Source organism: Grus americana, chromosome 5 (assembly GCF_028858705.1).
Source record: "Grus americana isolate bGruAme1 chromosome 5, bGruAme1.mat, whole genome shotgun sequence".
NCBI lineage: Eukaryota > Metazoa > Chordata > Aves > Gruiformes > Gruidae > Grus > Grus americana.
Window position 1 is genome coordinate 1,271,328 of NC_072856.1, and position 17,399 is coordinate 1,288,726.

At 51.2% G+C, this 17,399-nt stretch overlaps 2 protein-coding genes across 7 annotated transcripts in view; both read left to right on the top strand.

The window, feature by feature from the left end:
• Positions 1-63: 63 nt before the first annotated feature.
• TMEM80 (transmembrane protein 80) lies at positions 64-7,953 on the top strand. 6 transcript variants are annotated; one of them, XM_054826239.1, is made up of 6 exons: positions 64-146; positions 2,024-2,195; positions 3,178-3,353; positions 4,480-4,552; positions 4,666-4,758; positions 6,051-7,953. In XM_054826239.1, exons 4-6 carry the CDS (start codon positions 4,480-4,482, stop codon positions 6,254-6,256), a joined length of 372 nt encoding a protein of 123 aa, XP_054682214.1. In that variant the 5' UTR covers positions 64-146; positions 2,024-2,195; positions 3,178-3,353; the 3' UTR covers positions 6,257-7,953. The 6 variants fall into 6 exon arrangements, with proteins under 6 accessions (XP_054682214.1, XP_054682215.1, XP_054682211.1 ...); XM_054826236.1 differs by having other exon boundaries at positions 66-146; positions 3,178-3,194; positions 4,459-4,552; XM_054826240.1 differs by lacking the exon at positions 3,178-3,353.
• A 4,269-nt stretch (positions 7,954-12,222) lies between these two features.
• EPS8L2 (EPS8 like 2) overlaps positions 12,223-17,399 on the top strand; it is a 63,369-nt gene continuing 58,192 nt past the window's right edge. Inside the window, exon 1 of the mRNA XM_054826234.1 lies at positions 12,223-12,537. The gene's annotated coding sequence lies outside the window, so the exon portion shown is untranslated. The remainder of the gene's footprint in view (positions 12,538-17,399) is intronic.

Sequence of the window (17,399 nt, forward strand, 5' to 3'; positions counted from 1 at the left end):
CCGATCGTACCCGAAGGCAGGGGGGGCGGGGAGAGGGCAGCGAGCTCCTCCCAGACGCTCGCGGACGAACGGTCGCGGCGCAGAGGCTGCCGGGACGCTGGAGGACTGGCGGGGGAGGGGCGCCAAGATGGCCGTTGTGAGGCGAGGTGAGCGCCGTTGCCGTCCGTACCGACAGCCCTTTCCCCCGTGTCCCGGCGGGGCGGAGGGTGACGGGGGAGGCCTGTTTCCCACTGTGTTAGAGGTTACCTCTCGCCGCCCCAGGCCGGGGGACGCGACGAGAGCGAGGCGGGAGGCCGAGGTCGAGCTAGGCCTAAGCGCCGAGCCCAGCCCGATAGCCATATCGCGACAGCCCTGACACGCTGAGGTAAATCCCGACCCTGTGTCAGGGTGAGCAGGGGCTTGGCGCTTTTGCGGCTGAGGAGCACCTTTATCCGCAGGGAAATCGCTTTCCTGAGGCCGAGTGACGCCGCTTGAAAATTCAAGTCTTTGTTTCCAATTATGCACCGCTGGGATTCAGAGAAAAAAAAAATTCTTCATTAGTGTGGTCAAAATTATTCATTTCCACTTACTGCAAAGAGGTCAAAGGCTTCCCCCAAAATATAAATTCAGCCCCAGGTACACAAAGCTGGTTTTGGCTGGAACAACTGGCATTTGTCAAAGTCCTAAACCCAAGTTTGTGTGGTGATGTGCACTGGGTAACATGAACTATAGCTGCTGCATGCTTTTAATATAGTTTTGGCATTAAAAAAAACCCCAGTTTTTTAGAAAATGGGCCATGTTCTACCTGAAGTAAGCATGCATGGCATCACAATCGTTTCTAAAATCAATAGCGGCCTGAATAAGCAGACGGGCTTTTGTTGTATAAGACACTTAACCGGAGTGCAGTCTGTAGCCCGGGAAAGTCAGCAGGGTTTGGTTAAAGGGCTGTCCAAGCGCAGGACTTGCAGTGGAGGCGTGCGTACGTGCAGAGGGACTCCAGCCTGCGCCATGGACGGATGAAGGGATGGCTGCTGCGCTCCCAAGAGTCAGGCTGGGAACGCAAGCGGCTTGGAAAGGCTCCCGCTCACAATCCGCACTCATCCCAGGTGCAAATACCTTGTTGCCTGGGAGTTACCCTCCTGCATGTAAGAATTTATTGAGCTGGAAACAAGTGGCGTTACGCTTTGTTTTCTTCTGGACCATACAAGCTTTCAAATAGGCAGAAATCAGGTACCAGCCTGCACGCAGTGGAAAGTCACCGCGCCAGGTCTCACTAATGCAAATGTCCCCCTTAGCAGAATGCTGTACCTGCTGCTGCAAGTTTGTGTACTTTCCCCCCATCCCCTGTGCCAAAACACTCACCTTCAATTTAAAAATCCCCCAGCAGCAATGCAGACTTCATTAATCCTAGCAGTGAGACAATCACGGAATGTTGGGATTAGCAGCCTGCTGTTATACATGAAATTATATATTCATCTGGCATAATGATTACTACTTACCTGCAGTATCCCTTTCACAGGCGTGTTGTGGTGTTTAAATGTTTAAGCCATGTGAAATGTCCCCTGTCACTCGGGGGGAGGCAGCATGTTCTAAAGAATAGTGGCTATCAAACCCATCCTCAGAACGGATGCAGGAATGTGGTCAGTGCCCTCTTGTGGAAAAGGTTTTAAAAAAAAAAAGTTTAAGAATAAAGTTGGGGAACTGCCATTAGGGAATTCTCTAGAGATTGCCTGTACGGTAAAATCGTTGTACTCTAATTATACCGCTGGCATCACGGCAGCATAGCTACCCAGCATGGATGAGGCTGCACCATTAGAGCTTAGTTAAACAGAAGAAGTTCTATATCCGGACACCTCTTCCGGAATAATAACATGTCTGCACATGCAGTTGTGGTATGTCAAATGAACATCCCACTTCACAGTCTAAAATAACTTTAAAATGGAGACATCTCCTTATTGCTGTGCAAGAAAGGAAGCACATCGTCTTGACACAAGGTGTTACTTTGGTGCGAGGGTATAAATACAAACACATCTTTAACCATTAGTCACTGCAGAACAAGACGTGTAATGAAACCATCCTGCAGAAAGAAATAAAGCATTCATCAAAACGCGTTTTGGCTAAGTGAAGGGACGAGTCTGTTAGGAGCCTGTAGTCCCTGTTCAGAGAGAGGAGAGGAGAGATGAAGCACGTCCAGGAGGCATTTCACATCAGAGACGGTATGAATCACCTTCTAAAATTGCTTGCCTATTTCCACTGCGTTCCCAAATTGGATACCTTAATTAGGTGCCTAAAGTTAGTGGGGATTAATTTGGGCCCAACTGCATAAAACTATTAGGTGATGAGGACATTAACCTCAAGAAGCCCAGGGATGAAGATGGTGAGGTGAGTATGTCCCACTGATTTGATGATAATGAGATGTCTCTGAGAAGATGGATGGAATTCCCCTTCACAGACAGTTTTGCTCTCTGAAATGGAGATCATAACGTTTCAATTCCTCATGTGTCTGAAAGAGGCTAAGAATATTAACGAGTTACTTAAGAGGTACTTTAGTAGATCAGTGCCATTGCGTTGCAAGGGAACTTTATCTGTGGTTTTGCAGGGAAAAAAAAAGAAAAAAGTAAAATATATTGGTTAGCTTATAGAAAATACTTTGTATGATTTCTGTGGATGATCAGAATGTATTAAAGTTTTACATAGAACGACTTTGCTTTTGAAGGGAACCGGTTTGGAAGGATGTTATTTAGAGGAACGGGGGAGCCCTGCGTTCTACCCGAACGTTTTCTCACAATATAAAAACAAATGGTACATTCTGGTTCCCTTGCATGTTTCCCTTGTTCCTGCATAGTTAGAGGGGATGAATGTCATCTGCTGTGAAAGGGCAAGATCAACAAGTTCTAGGGAGTGCCTGGGTACTACTTTATGTTTTGAAAGAGATGGGTTCCTTGGTGAAAGTGGCTTTTCACAACAGGGATTTCCCCCAAATTACTTTAGAATTCATGTATCTGAGAAGTTAGTTTTGGAACCTGAACTGCATGATCTGAGAAAATAGTAAATCCTCCAGAGAACTGGAAGAAAAAAAAAATCTGCAAGCATTCTTGACCTCTCTGGTAACATCAGTTGTTTGAATGTTTCTGCACCACTTTTGGTAAATATTTAGACTTATTTTCTTCTCTTTATTTTTTCCTTCTCAACGGAAAGGAAGAACTTCATCAGTTGTATCCTTTTTGTATCTTTCATCCCTCACGTGCGGGAATCTTCAGGAAGACTGGCTGAAACACACTCACGTCTTCCTGCCTAATAAATCTGCACAATGCTATTTTTGTGTTAGCCTTTGAGTTTTCCATCATCGGCACCATCCACGTGAAGCAAAACTGGTAACGCATTTCCTCCAGGGGAAGACGTTTTAGCAGCATTAGCTGGGGTTTAGCTGCGATTTGGCCCTGCTCACACCAAAACCCCTTCAAACCCACCCTGCAGTCTTGACCGAGGGCTGGCAGCCACGGTTTATGGTCACCTAACTCTCATTTCCTTAGAAGGCCAAGGCTAACAACTGGATTTGTGGACTGACGGTCCCTAGCCCCATGCTGCACACCTCACAGACAGCTGACACAGCTGACAAGAGGTAGTAAAAGCAGCTTTCAGTATTACTTCCTCTTCTCTCATGTTAATTCACCTTTACTCCTGCCAAGATCTAACCTCTGAAGAGGAGACACCCTTGGCTTCAGAGATTTCCATGCTTAGAACCTCTTTAGTAATTTTTTGCTCCACCTTCCTTCAACTGGAAAAACACAAAAACCTGGTTCTGTTTTAATAAAATGAGCTGCTCTGGGAACTGGAATACATCCACCGCATGTGGGTGGGTGCTCTCTTCACAAACTGGATGGGCAGTTCCTCTAAAAGATGCCTGGGATGAGGTCCCTGCTTGGAGATACTCGGAGGATTTGAGAAAGGCTGTTTGTTACAAATTTCCATCTCAAAGCTGAGCTCACGGCCTTTCTCGGACACCTAACAATGACTGAGCACAGCTTTCAGACTTTCCACCATGTGGGCAGTAATAGGGCCTGTCGGCTTCACAGAGCCACCTATTTTAAAAAAGTTACCAGAATTTGATGTATCGGAGTCTGCCAACCCTCTGTCAACTTGCTTAAGGCTGACTAACAGGTATCCAAGTTGTCTGGGGAAACGTACACACGCACCGGCCCCCTCGTTTCCTGAGACTAACAAACACCCTGCTACATACCAAATGCAACTTTTTTAAAAAAAGGAACTAAAGGCAAACCTGAAACAGCAAGCTTTTATCCCAGCTCCTGGTGTTTGCAATCTCAAGTTACTTTCTGAACCCTACCAGTAGGCCAGTCAGAGTGGAACCATTTAGTATAAAAAGGCAGAGCGGTATATTTTGAGGTTACTGGGAAATGGCGATTTTATGAAATGGATCCCACCTCATTGCTATGAGAAATCCTTGACAAGAGTTATCAGCTGTCATCTGTTCCTTTGCAGATGCTATTTTATGTAAATGGGATTTATTACATCTTTTACTTCCTGGCTACTCTTGCAATGATTGTTTATAAAAGTAAGTTGTATGTATTGTAACACAGAAGTAGGCTGTGTGCTTACGGTACAGTTGTGGCTTGTCAGTATGCCTACTGTGTTTTCCTGGCTTATTTACACCCTTTTATTCTACAGGTCAAGTTTTCAGTTATCCAGATGATTTTTTGGCTCCTGATCTTGCCTTGCTTTTCATTATGGCCATTCTTGAAGTGCTCCGATTATACTTGGGTATGTCATGTTATCACCGTGCCTTTTCAGTGGAACAGAATCTTTAAACATTAATCATTCTGAAATTGAGTGTGTGTCAAAACATGCCAGTTTAGCAGACTAGCAGATGTTTGGAGACTGTTGTTCATTTATGTCATTAAACTTTATCTGACTGATCAATAGGTTTGGCCAGAGGGTCAAACAGAATTTGCTCTCGTGTGAAATATAATCTATAATGCCATGGGTCGTCAGAAAGCAGTATAACTGGGACAGCTGGAATGCTGCGTACAAGTGAGCATGACTTGTGAGAATGAACATGTTGAAACACAGAGATTTCCATTCGCTGAGGCGATACAGCTCCGTTCAACTGCTCCAGCAACGTACATGAGTAACCAAATGGCCAGAGCCTTGTGGAACGGGTAATGCTAAGGACGTCCCCGAGCAGCGTCTGGCTGCCACCGCGACTGCACCTTTTCCTTTCACTCCTGAAGACACAACCCAGTTCCAACATGTGCATTCCACTAAGCCAGAACAGCGGAAAGGGCCCCCAACCCCTGTCCAGAGCTCGCTAAAACTTCATAAAGTCCTTTTTTCTTTTAAAAAAAGTTACTGTTAAAATCTGCGCTCGATATTCCTAAGACATTTATGCTTTTGAATTCAGCTGACTTGCTGTAGGGGTGAATTCAGCCTGCTGCCTTAAAGCTCTCTGCATATGTTTGTTTGGAGCCTGGTGGATGAATAACAAAGCGAGTTTCAAGTCTAATGTAGTTAAACAGCAAAATGTACTGAGACTAGCTTGGAAATAAGATGCAAGGAAGAAACAAGTGCAGCTTCTCCACAATGATAGTAATTTGAAGCAGGAATAGATGAGCAGGGAACACGGAAGATTCTATATTGCGTAAGATTTTTAAATGAGGAGTGGATGCTGTGAGGTGTGCAGCTCAGTCACCAAGTGACGCTAAGTGCAGGACCGGGGGCACGGGGGGGGAGGTTTTGATGGTTGACTAAGGAGCTGAGCAATCAAAATGGTTGCAGCTTCGGAACCGATGATCTGTGGTAAGAAAAGGTAGGCGTTGCGACTTTGAGTGTCGCTCTTTACTTAGATTAACTTTAGTCAGCACAAAGTGGATTGTCCGTTGGTGTTCGGGTTTGATCTTCCCTTTATTGACAGAGCCTTGATTCACACCAGGGTTTCACTGTCCTCTGAGCTGTGAGAACTCGAGTCTTTTTTGAACAGGAGTACTCTAGACTTACACTTTGTGATCTTGTCAGATGAAATCAAAGACTCATACCAGCTTTTTGTTTCCTTCGAGGTTCAAAGGGTAACCTGACAGAAGAAGAGGCTCCATTAGGGCTCAGTCTTGCGATCACAGTTGGAAGTATGATTCTGTCGGTGTATTTCCTGGTGTGGCAAACTTACGTGCTGCAAGCAGACGTCATTATAAACGCTGTTCTTCTCTTCACCTACGGGCTTGAGTCAGTGCTAAAGGTCATAGCCATTGCTGCTTTTGTCAGCTAAACCCTAGCAGTTTGCAACACGTTTTCAACACGTTTCTTCTATAAAAGAGTGGGTTTATATTTGAAATATTTAATTCTTTTGCATATAAAAATCCTGTAAAACTTTCTTCTGCTTAAAGTACAAATTTTTGAGACGCAGAGCTCTCCCACAATGGCAGGTCAAATGTCCTGTCTAGCAGCTGTGTTACACTATCTCACCAGTTAGCTTATTTATGGGCAAGGGCAAGAGATGAGTCAGCGAAAACGCTGAATGCTCTGGTATTCATCAGGGATCCGTACCAAATACTCATTCCTCACACAGAATAGTAGCCAGTGCATCATCTCGCTACGTGCTGTTGAGATGATGTGAGTTTTCATGGCACAGCAGCAACGTACAACCAAAGTGACACAGAAACGAATCAGGCCAATATCGTACGGACTCATTTCTGCCGTACCACGTACATGTTCGTGTTCGAGGGCACAGTTTCTCTCCTGCTCTCATTTGGGTTTTCAGACCCCAGTGGTAATTTCCCTGACTTTAGTAGGGCAGTTCCTGATTTATCCCGGTGGGAGAGAGTTGAATTGAGTTTTGCACATCCCCGGAGAGCCGAGCTGTGGGATTTGGGCAGCCGGTTCTTGCTGACGCAGAGGCCAAAGGCAGTAGTGTGAGGGTATGTTGGCTTAAAAACCACGGCCTTAAATTAAGCATGAACATTCACCATTCACTCGTCCTTCTGTCCAGTTTAAAAGTCCAACAGAATGTTGTCAGGTCTGTTTCTGTTTGGTGTTAAATGTGTTTATTTCCACAATTCTGCAGAAATTACTACGTTGTCTTTTAACTGAAGAACTGTGTGCAATTTCAGATTTTTTTACTGTATCAGAAATACATATGTATTAATGTAAAGCTTGGGTAATTTGTGGGGGTTTTGTACAAGCAGGTTTTGTATTCAAAATTTCCTATTTTTGTATTTATTCAAATAAATAATGTATTAGATCTAAGAAGCGTTTGAAATGTAGAGCATCTTGTTCAGATCCTAGGCTAGAGCTAAGCTACACCGAGGAAGACTTGGGCGAGACTGGATGCGTGCAAAACTGGCCGTTCTCCTGCGCCTGAGCTCTGCGCTGATTTGCAGTAGCTGGGGGCCGAAGATACCGTGGCGCAGGCCCTGCATTGCTTCAGCCACGCTGCTGTCTTCCTTCCCGGGGTGTAGAAGGGAACAAAAGACGCCAAAGTTCCTGTGAAGGGCCCCGTTTCATCCCTCGGACACACCTGGGGGAGACCCCGCTGATGCCAGGTAACACCAGCTCCTGTCCACCTCACGCCAGCAGTCACAATCAAAACATGCCCATCGGCACGAATCCTCCTGGGCCAGATCCTGTCACGTCAGCGGCACAAAGCACCCTTTGTTATCAGCGGGAGCAAGGCTGCGCACGTGAAGACGACGCTGGGTGCTAAGGAGCAGCCAGGAAATTGAACGACCAAATGTTGCCGTGCTTAATCCACGTGAATCAACACCCACCCGTTCGTCCTTCCGGATTTGCTTGGCGTAACGGAATGTGCTCGTCACATACTTGTCACAAGAAGCGACAAACACACCGAGCTGTGTCTGCCCCATTAATGACGAATGCATACTGAGCAAAACCCCCTTCCCTCTGTGTACAAATAAAAGCACAATTTTTTCCTGGTATTTGCACCTGCCTTACACAAAGGTCTGGCAATAGAACGTCTGATAGGTTTTAAAGGAAATATTGCGAAGTGGCGTTTTTTCTTACCTGACCGTAGGCGGCATGGCAGACGGGGTCACACACATTAAGTTCAAGTCGCAGCCTCTGCGCTTTACCTCCCTTCCTTCTCGTGGTGCGCACTACAAACAAAATAAATACAAACTAGTAGCACAACTGGACGCAGCAGAGACCCAGGCTGTAGATTCAGGAGACGCCAGTAACACTAGCGGAAGGTGTTCCTACCCCGAGGTGTTAGACCCCACCACAGATCACCACCCCCTACGGGTCCTACGACCGTTTGTGATGCTGCACCATAAAACCGGATCCCTGGCCTGATCCATGCAGAAAACAGCCCTCAAAACCGGTGCTGATGAAGGTGTTAATTAGCGTTCAGTACAAGTATGGGACGCTCTGCTGGGCCACAGAGTAGTGCAGCCCCCTCCTCAAGTTTTACAAACCAGTGTGGTTTTTTTTTATATATATATATATATATGTATGTATCAAAGGTGGTGAATCCTTTGCTCCCTAACCATCAGCTAGATGAAAACCAAAACTCGGCAGAGAGTGACAATGCTTGCTGGCAGTCAGCAGTGGGGTAAATATACGCATCTGATAATAAAGATAAACTTTGCCTGATGGCTTGCCGGCTGGTCACGGCGTGCCGGACGGCTGTCGGTGCTTGCTGGGGTCAGCTGGCACCACCCTGGGTTTGTGCCCTCGGAAGGGCAGGACAGCTCTGTTTCTGTTTTCAGTTTAAGATAAAATTGTCCATGAAGGTTTGGTTTTTTTTTCTGATGAGATGAGCAGACAGTGGGGTACTTGTGCTGCTGACAGCCCTTCGCTCTGTGGTGAGTCCAGAAGGATGAAGAGGTCTGAAAGCTTCAGACAATTCCTTCGTCTCGGGTATTTCCAGGCTTTGAATGGGACTTGTCAGTTATGCTGGTAACCCCGATTTCATGGCAGCTTCTCTCCACGCCGAGCTGGCACAAAGATCCAAAGTGAATCGAGACCTGACCTCAGAGAGTTTCTTTAATCAGGAGCTCCTTTCCAAACCGTTCCCACTGTCTTAGAAGCCAGGGCACAGCATAGCGAAGCCATTGATGACATTTGCCAGACATAAGATTGCCAGAGCTTTTAATTACGAGGCCCAGCCCTTCTGAAACAGGACGAGCAAGTTGGATGAAAACGGCATTAAAAATTTAGAGGAACACATATTTTGAGGAGCTTGGTTTGGGTGTTGTTTACTCTGCAAGGAAGAAGTCTTTGTTCTGAAGCCATCACAGGGGTGTCTGCCGCCAACCTGATTTAAAAGGCTGATCCCGAGAGGCAAGTTAGCCTCCTGGGATTTCAGGCTTGGAGATACTCTGAGAGATAGGGTCTGTTGGTCCACGGCTTATTTTGCGTTCCTCAGCAGACAAAACAACGTGCAGACCGGCGGTACGGTCCCCCAGCGAGCGCCGTCTTTGTCACAGCACTGAATGGCTTCGAGCCGTGGCCGAAGGATCAAGACCGAGGACGCTCGTTTGGTTCCACATCTGGGCACCAAGTCGGCAGAGCGGGGTAATTCCCGTCCAGCTGATTCCTCTGCCCTGCTGCGACCAGCGTCAGCTGTTGCAGGGAAGATGTAAGAAACTCCCTTGTGGTTTCTTCCCTGCCCAGGGGAAAAGCTCCCTCCTCTGCTCCGCAGGCAGAGATGTCCTACGGAGCGCAGCACCTCACGGTAGCCCGCTGTGCCTATCTTCATCGTGAATGTGGAGCCGAGGCTGCCGGATAGCGAGCAGTCTGTGTCTTAACCAATAAATGGCTTCTCCAACAGAATCCTTCCACATCCCAGTTTGCGTCCCGGGAAGGCCAGCCCAGCCCAGCCCAGCCGGTCCCACTGCATCTCAGGGGAAGGGATCTTCCGCACAAAACCTTTCAGCTGGCACAGCTCGCTGGGCACAGCGGACGTTCCCGCCGTGTTTCCCTCCTGTTGAACGACATCCCTTCCCCTGCCTGGCGGTGTGGCCGGCATTCTCTAAATGCTGCTTCTCCCAGGGCCGGCCACGCTTTCACGGCGCGTCCTGTACCGAGAACCCCTGGGATCTCAGCGACATCGCGGCGAGGAGGATGACGGGGCGCTGGGCGGGTGCACCATACCGAGTATCGGTTCACGTTCCCCCGTGACGGAAGAGGTCATTCTGTCAAAACCGAGCCGCTGAAATCGTAGCTGTCATGCGGGGAACTGGCTCTCCCCCCGCCCGCCCAGCTCACCCGGCGGCATTCCTCCCACCATAACTCACCGGGGGCGGTTCCCCGCTCGGTGTCTGGACACGGGCCAGGCAGCAAGCCGAGCGCTAGCCCCCATAGCACGGCAGGCACCAAAGAAAACCACGGCGGCAGGGAACTTGACAAGTGCCGAGTTAAGGACACTGGGCTTCCTCCAGACCTGTGTCCCGTGGTGGAAGCATTTTCTTATTTCTTTCTCTAGAGTCAGAGTTGCGGTTATTTCTTCCTCAGGGCCGGCGACAAGGGGCGTCTACAGCATGCACGTGCCATGGGTTCAACACACATCGTGGGACGGTGGGGACGGTGGTGATGCACATTCAATAAATGCTCTCAAAAGCCTCATTTTTCCAAGAGGACTAGCTAACCAGGTGGGTCCCACACTGCCCCAGACATGTCTGTAAGACCTATGCATTCGGCCGATATTTTCCAGTTTAACGATCAGCTCATGAGCTGATCCCATCACTTCAAAAAATGTTAAATGTCGAGACAAATGAAACCAGGTATGCTTCGAAAGTCACAAGTCTGCCCACGCAAGAGACCGTTTCCCAGAGGTCAAGGTCCCTCTAGACCCCCCCCACAGGGTCTGCAGGGCTGAGCTGACAGTGTGCAGACCCCAAGCACAACTCAAACATCCTCTCCGCAGTCTGGCCACAGAAACTTGGGAGCAGCCTTGCCATCTTTTCAAATTTCCCTCTGGCTTTTGAAGAGCAAGAAAGGAGCAACAAGAGATTATGTGATGAGATTTGGGCTTCTAAAGAAATCCTCTCCCGAGAGCATGGGACCGACACCGGCCACAACGCGAGGGCTGAAGCTCAAGTCCTACCTCTGCTACTCCAGCAAGAAGTGGCTCTTGGTTTCTCTGTGCCCCACCTGGGGCCCTGGTGAAAAGGGGACGGTGGTCTCACACCTGCCAACACCGATAACAGAGCCTGGATGCCCACAGGGGAGAGCTGACACGGTACTGCAGCGGCACGGGAATGCTCCCTGCGATGGCCAGAAGGGTCACGTACAGTTTCTCTCTGGCACACACCGCACAGGCACACACGCGTGAGTAACAATGGGGTGCTGTGTACAGTGGTCACCCAAGCAGGGCCGACGAGGAGCATCTCCTGCCGAGGAGCAAGCCCTGCTCAGGCTGCACCGTGCTGATGCCAAAGCCTTTGCCCGACGCCCAAGGCCAGTGAGCCCTTGACTCCCCTCCAGCGCCACGGCAATGCTTCACCTCGGTTCCTCCCGACAGCGCGCTCAGCAATCGCTCCCCTCTCCCCGCCATAACCCCAGCACGGCTCTGCCAAAGCTACGTTTTACCTTTGCCCAGCGCCAGGGGCTGGCGTGCGGGGCCAGAGATGTGTGGCATGGCCAGGCCCCACTACCTCCCGCCAGCGCAAGACAAAGGGCTTTATGGCCGCGTAACCCTAAGGAGCACAGTGCCACGGTGCGGGGTACCCCGAATCGGGCTCTGCTCCTCACCCACGACTGCTTCAGGGGCCTGGAGAGAGAGGATGTCTTGCCCTCGCACGGCACCTTGCCCCGCTGCAGACGTCAGGGCAGAGCGAGCGGGCAGGAGCAGGCAGGAGCAAAGCTGGAGGCAAACAACCCGCGAGCCAGTGCGGAGCTGCGGAGGAGAGCACCGGGCTGCACAAAAGGTGCCTTGTTCCCCCAGCGAGGAGGTCGGGCAGCGTGTCCCCTCCCTCACCGGCAATGGAAAACCCAGCTCCAAGCACTCCTTTGCTGCCCCTCGCCGCCTTCGACCTCCCCCTTGGGTACGAAATGTTCTGGGGCAAAAAGAACCTGAAGTTTAACACATCCCTCCCAGGCAGCACCTCGGCTCGGGTTTTGGTCCCCTTGCACCGGGGAGTGGGCGAAGGCCCCAGCCGCCCCCGCGCCTTGCGGGGATGCAGCCGGTTCGCCGGAGCCACCGGCTCCTAGTTATACAGTAACCTGTTGCTCTGGGTCCCAGCTCCACCTCTCGCTGCCTCCACATCCCTCCCCTCCTCTCTCCTCTGCCAAGAAACCTCTGTCACCTGCTCTCAGACAACCGGGGCGAGCGGCACCGGGACGAAAGGGCAGAGGGAAGCCAGCGGCACGGGGACCCCCAGGCTGGGGTGCCGGGTGGGCTCTGCCTCGCTCTCCCCTCCATCGCTTGGGCTGGGGCACGAGGCTCGCAGGCAAAGCGCCGTGCAGGGAGGCAGAGGGAGCTTAGCTGCCGGAGAATGGCAGCAGGATTTAACTAGGAGGGCACGGCTAACTGGGAGAGGACGCACGGGAGCCGAGGGAACTGCGGGAGACAAGAGCAGCTTCTCAGCACCGGTAAGTCCCTGCTCGCAAACCCTAAAACTTCACATTCCCCCTGCCCCCCCCCCCCCCAAACATTTGTCTACTTCAAAAGTCTGGTTGATTCAGCTCTGGAGGGAGCGTGACTGGTCGGGGGGCTGCGGCTGGGATAACTGTCAGCGCATAGATGGGGGGGGGGGGTGTTAAAGAGAGAAAATAGTCATTTTTCCAGCGTTATATTTTTGGGGTTTGTTTCCCGTTCTTGCACGTCCCCGCCAGGCCAGATCCAGTAGGTGGCACTTTCTTGGCAGCAAAATGTCCGTCTGGCACAGAACGGGGCTTTTTTTTTAATTGTTGTTCCTAATGAAGTCTGGAGACGGGAGTTTTGAGCAGCTGTTTGTTTGCAAGCCTCGGGGTTTCCTCCTTTCGGAACGCGTGCGGAGAGAGTTTTTGCCATACCCCACCGGGCACCTCATGAGCTGCCGCTCTCCGTGGGTGAGCTCTCCCTGCCCGTGACCTTGGCAAGAGTCATCACCCTATTTCAAAACGGAGGGACGGCTCGCTCGGAGCTGCCCCGGTTCCTCGCCTGACAGCTCCGGCTCCCCGTGAGCTCTCGTCTGCGTTAACGAGCTGGAGCGCAGCAATCCTGTCCCCTTTCACTTATTTCCCTGTAAAATGCCATTGCAAACTCCACCGAGGACAAGGCTCAGGGACGAATGATTTGACTGACAATATTTTTAAATAGTGGAAATAATTGTGAGACAACGCGGTAGTAAAATACGGTGGTCGCCCTGCTGTAATTAGGGCAATGGGGAGTAACGCTTGCGCTGCTGGGCTGCTCTGAGACGCTGCGCGAAGCGAGCGCTGTAACAGGGATCGGATCCGTCGGTGGTTGCTCGACTGAGAGCTTTGGTGGGATCTGCCCCTAAAAAAGGACTTTTTCTGAGTTAAAGAAATGACAGCAACAGGCTCAGCCCCCGGCTGAGACACAACAGCCTGGCTGGCCGAAGCAGGGACCCACGCAGGGTTTCACCCACGACTGCCACACGCAGTAGCACATTCCTGGCTCCGTTCAGTTGAGTGATCGAGTTTTCACTTGGTCAGGCAGCAAAATTAGTCCGTCGCACACGGAAAGGGCAGGCAGCGGTATTGAATCGAGGAGCCCTTTAAAACAGGACTTGGGATCCACTGTGGGAACGTGTCTGCGGGTGGCAAAGGTCATTGCTTCGCCCTGTTTAAAACTGAGGCTTAAATTGGTGTTATCCCAAACACCAACAGCTCGATCCCCGCTGCGGCCGAGCCTGGCTCGTACCAGCCGCTGGTTTCCGCCACTGAAGCGTTAGGCAGCCAGGCTGGCCGAGGACCTGGTGCTCTTTTGGCTGGATCCCAGCCCTCCGGCACGTGTAGGGACCTGTCCAGTGCAGGATCCGCTCTGCTGTGCTCTGCAGGGCAGGGTGGGTTTGTCACCTACCGACAGAGCACAGAGGGGCTGGGGGTGTTTTCAGGCACCAGAGAAAAAGTTGAGCGCCGGCATCATTGAAGTGGATGTTGGTGAAGTCCCGGGGAAGGGAACAGCTGTGAAGGACGGTGCACACTGCACACACACCTGTTTGCCAAGCAGTTTGCCAAGCCAAGCTTTCACTCCTTGGCTTTCTGCCCCTCTGCCAGTCACCACCCAGCGTGAGGGTGGGCAAAGACACCAAAGCAGAGGTGACTGCTGCATGACACGAGGAGGAAATGTCTTCTGGGCCACGGGCTCCGTAGCACGGAGGCAGACAGACTCTCTTCTTCGGTGCCCACCTTTGTTGACTGCAAACAATTCACCGTCAGTCGCAGTGACAAAACCCGGCCGCGAGCCTGGTGAAATAGGTCCCACAGATCCTTGCTTTTGGGGCTCCGTCTGCCCGACTCCTGTGGATGCAGGAGCAGCTTGCCGAGTCGGGTGGCAGCTTGCTCGCGTGCACGCAGGTGCATTGCGGAGAAGATGCCGTCTGCAGTGACGCTAACAGCAGCCACCATTGTGTCAGGCTGTCCCGCTGCGGCCAAGGGCCCGAAGAGCCGAGGACGGGTTGCATCGCACGGGAGGAACCCAGCTCCGCTCCGGGGGAGTGACCGGGCTGCGCGTCCAGGGGAGGGGACCCTGCCAGGGGATGGCCTCGGGGCCAGATCTGCCAGATGCTCGTTAGCATCTGACCCTTGATGAGATGGCTTTGAACGTGCTGGAAAACAGAGTACTTTTCCTAGGGTCATTCGGACTGGAAGTGAGAGAGATTCAGAAGAGACCGTAATGCACTAAAGGACTCAGGAGGTTTCAGTCCTTGTGGCAGACAAAGGAAGGAGTGAAACGGGGAGAATATATGCGTTGGCTTGTGTGGGCTTGAGAAACATCCATATAAAATAAGTCCGGGTGCAAAGTCTGAGTGCGTGGGGAGCCTCGGAGTATTATTCCCAGAGGGCTGGATCCTGGGGTGCTGCTTTGGAGCTGCGTCTCCGTCACGCTCTCTGCTTGCTTCCTCTCTTCCATCCCATGGTCTTCCTCGAAGTGCCAGGTCAGGGCAGGTTTGCGGGTTTGATGAAGATTCAGCGGTTTTCTCCTCTGCGGGGCTGAAGTCTGGCCTCATGTCTACTTTACGTAACAGCAGTCAGCAGAACTGCTCTAACTCCATGGCAGATGTTTGTGCACGGCCTTTAGCCTATGAGTTTGATCTGGTTGGCAATAAAATTAATCATCCTCTAAAAATACTCAAGCCTTATGAGCCTTCCCTAGTGTCCTCCAAGCAAAACTGCCAGAGAAAGTCCACAGACTTCTCAGAGTGAGAGAGATGGTTTCCCGCACGGCGGTGGGAAAGCTTTATCAGCAGCAGGGTGTCTGCTGGAACAACAGCACGCACGCAGCACGCGGCAGATCTAGGAGCAGACTCTGCCAGCACGGCCTCCTGAGCCACCCTGCTTTGGCCAAGGTTCAGCAGCTGCCCAGAAAAATGCCCGCCTGCCTGCCCAGGAGGTATTCAAAGCCTCCCACTCAACGGGAGGGGAAGGGTGGTACCTCCGGAAACCCTCCTGCTCATCCAGCTGTGTTACAGAAGAGTCCTTGCCCCATCAGAAACGGTGCCAGGCACTGTACAACGCCTGAGTGACGCAGGAGACGAGATCCAAGGAGACCCAGGAAGTCCGAGATCACAATTTGGCTCCTGGATCTCCACCTGCCCACAAGACCACGCAGCTTTTCATCCATCAGGGTTAGGGCAGAGAGGAGCGTTAAGGATTTTCACGCGGCGGGGAGGCTGCGAACAGCAACTCTGTCTGCTTGCAGCGGGTTTGAACTGGCGAGCTCAGGGAAAAAGTATGCTGTCACCCATCCCTAAAATATTTATTTTCCCTGCATCAAATCACTGTCAAGAGTGGAAGGGGGTCCCGGAGACAGCTGATCCCACACATTGGTGTCGTTGCGCTGCTCCCACACGAACAAGGCACCTCTGCACACAAGGCGAGAGCTCGTCCTTCCCCAAGGCAGCGAGATGCTTCCTTTCTCCCGGGCTGGGGACGGTGCCGCCTGCAAATTGAAATGCACGATGCCAGGGGGGCTAACCAAAAGAGCCCTGGTTTATTTCCTGGTAATCCAGATAAATCAAGAGGAATTGCAATTAAGAAGGGAGGGAAGGGTGTGTAGCTGAGCGCTGGACCAGTTTGGAGATCTTCCCCATTCACCTGCACTGCAATTCCCAGGAGAGCCCGGCCCTTGTTCCCATTCCCCCGTTGCTCCCAAGGGGAGCACGTTTACTGCAATGTCCTCACTGCCACCGAGGTTCCGCTGAGGGAGAAGACCAAAAGCATTTCTCTGAATTTCATTCTTCCTGCTTCCTCTTTCTCCCCGCCCCCTTCTGTCTTATCAGTCTCAACCCGTCCAGATTTTTATATCCTGCGAAGGTAAAGTGCAGGCCATCTGAATGGCAATAAACCAAAGTTCAGCCACCCAGCAGTAATGCTCGCCATCGCTGCATCATTCAGAAAGTGAAATACTGCCGCTGGCAGGACGGCAATTAAGATCAAGCGAACAGGCACGGTCCAAGTCAACATCATCCTCCCCCAGACTGTTTACACTTAACTTTCCTCTCGCTGAAGACGATGAGAAGTGGGAATTATCTGGGAGCTGAGATAGCTCTGACCTCTTTGTGCGTTCGAGGTATTGGCTGCCAGGAGAACTAGAGCTGCCACCCAAAGCCGTGGGCTCCCCTGCATTCCCGCACCGAGAAATGCGAAGCAAAACCCAAACCCTGACCCACCTCATTGCTGTCGGCAATGCAAGTGGCTTGTCCTGGTCTGCCGCTCACTCCTCATTACCGCCATCAGGACTCCTTCGGGGTCACTCCTCGCCTGCCGCTGCTGGCAGGAGATGCTTGTTAACGCCGGGCGCTGGCGGGCGCTGCCCTCGGTCCAGGTGTTGCTCACAGGCGGTCACAGAGGGTTGGGGCTTAGGCCAGAACTGTGACTTGTGCACACAAAGTCCTCCAAGTCAGGTTTGAGGCTTTCGGTGGTAACTACATGGAGGAAAAAGCAGCGACTCTGCCTTTGCTCTGTCTGTGCTGTAGATAAACACTGAGGCGTCCGTTTGCCTGAGCCTGAGACACTCCTTTCATCAGTAAATTCACCTTATAACACCACTGGGGAGAGGAGAAGAGAGAAAGGTAATTGCACCCATGACACCCCTTAATAAATCACAGGCTGGAGCCTGCTCTCATTCCTGACACCGCTGCCTCTTAATTATAGCTGTGTTCATCTGAGGAGACAGAGTAGGAGAGCCGGGCTTTATGCAGAAGGGAGCGCTAATTAAAACCTCTCTGTTCCCTAGAAAGATATTCATGCTTTCCTCTGGGGAAGAAGCGAATGGACTTGTCTCT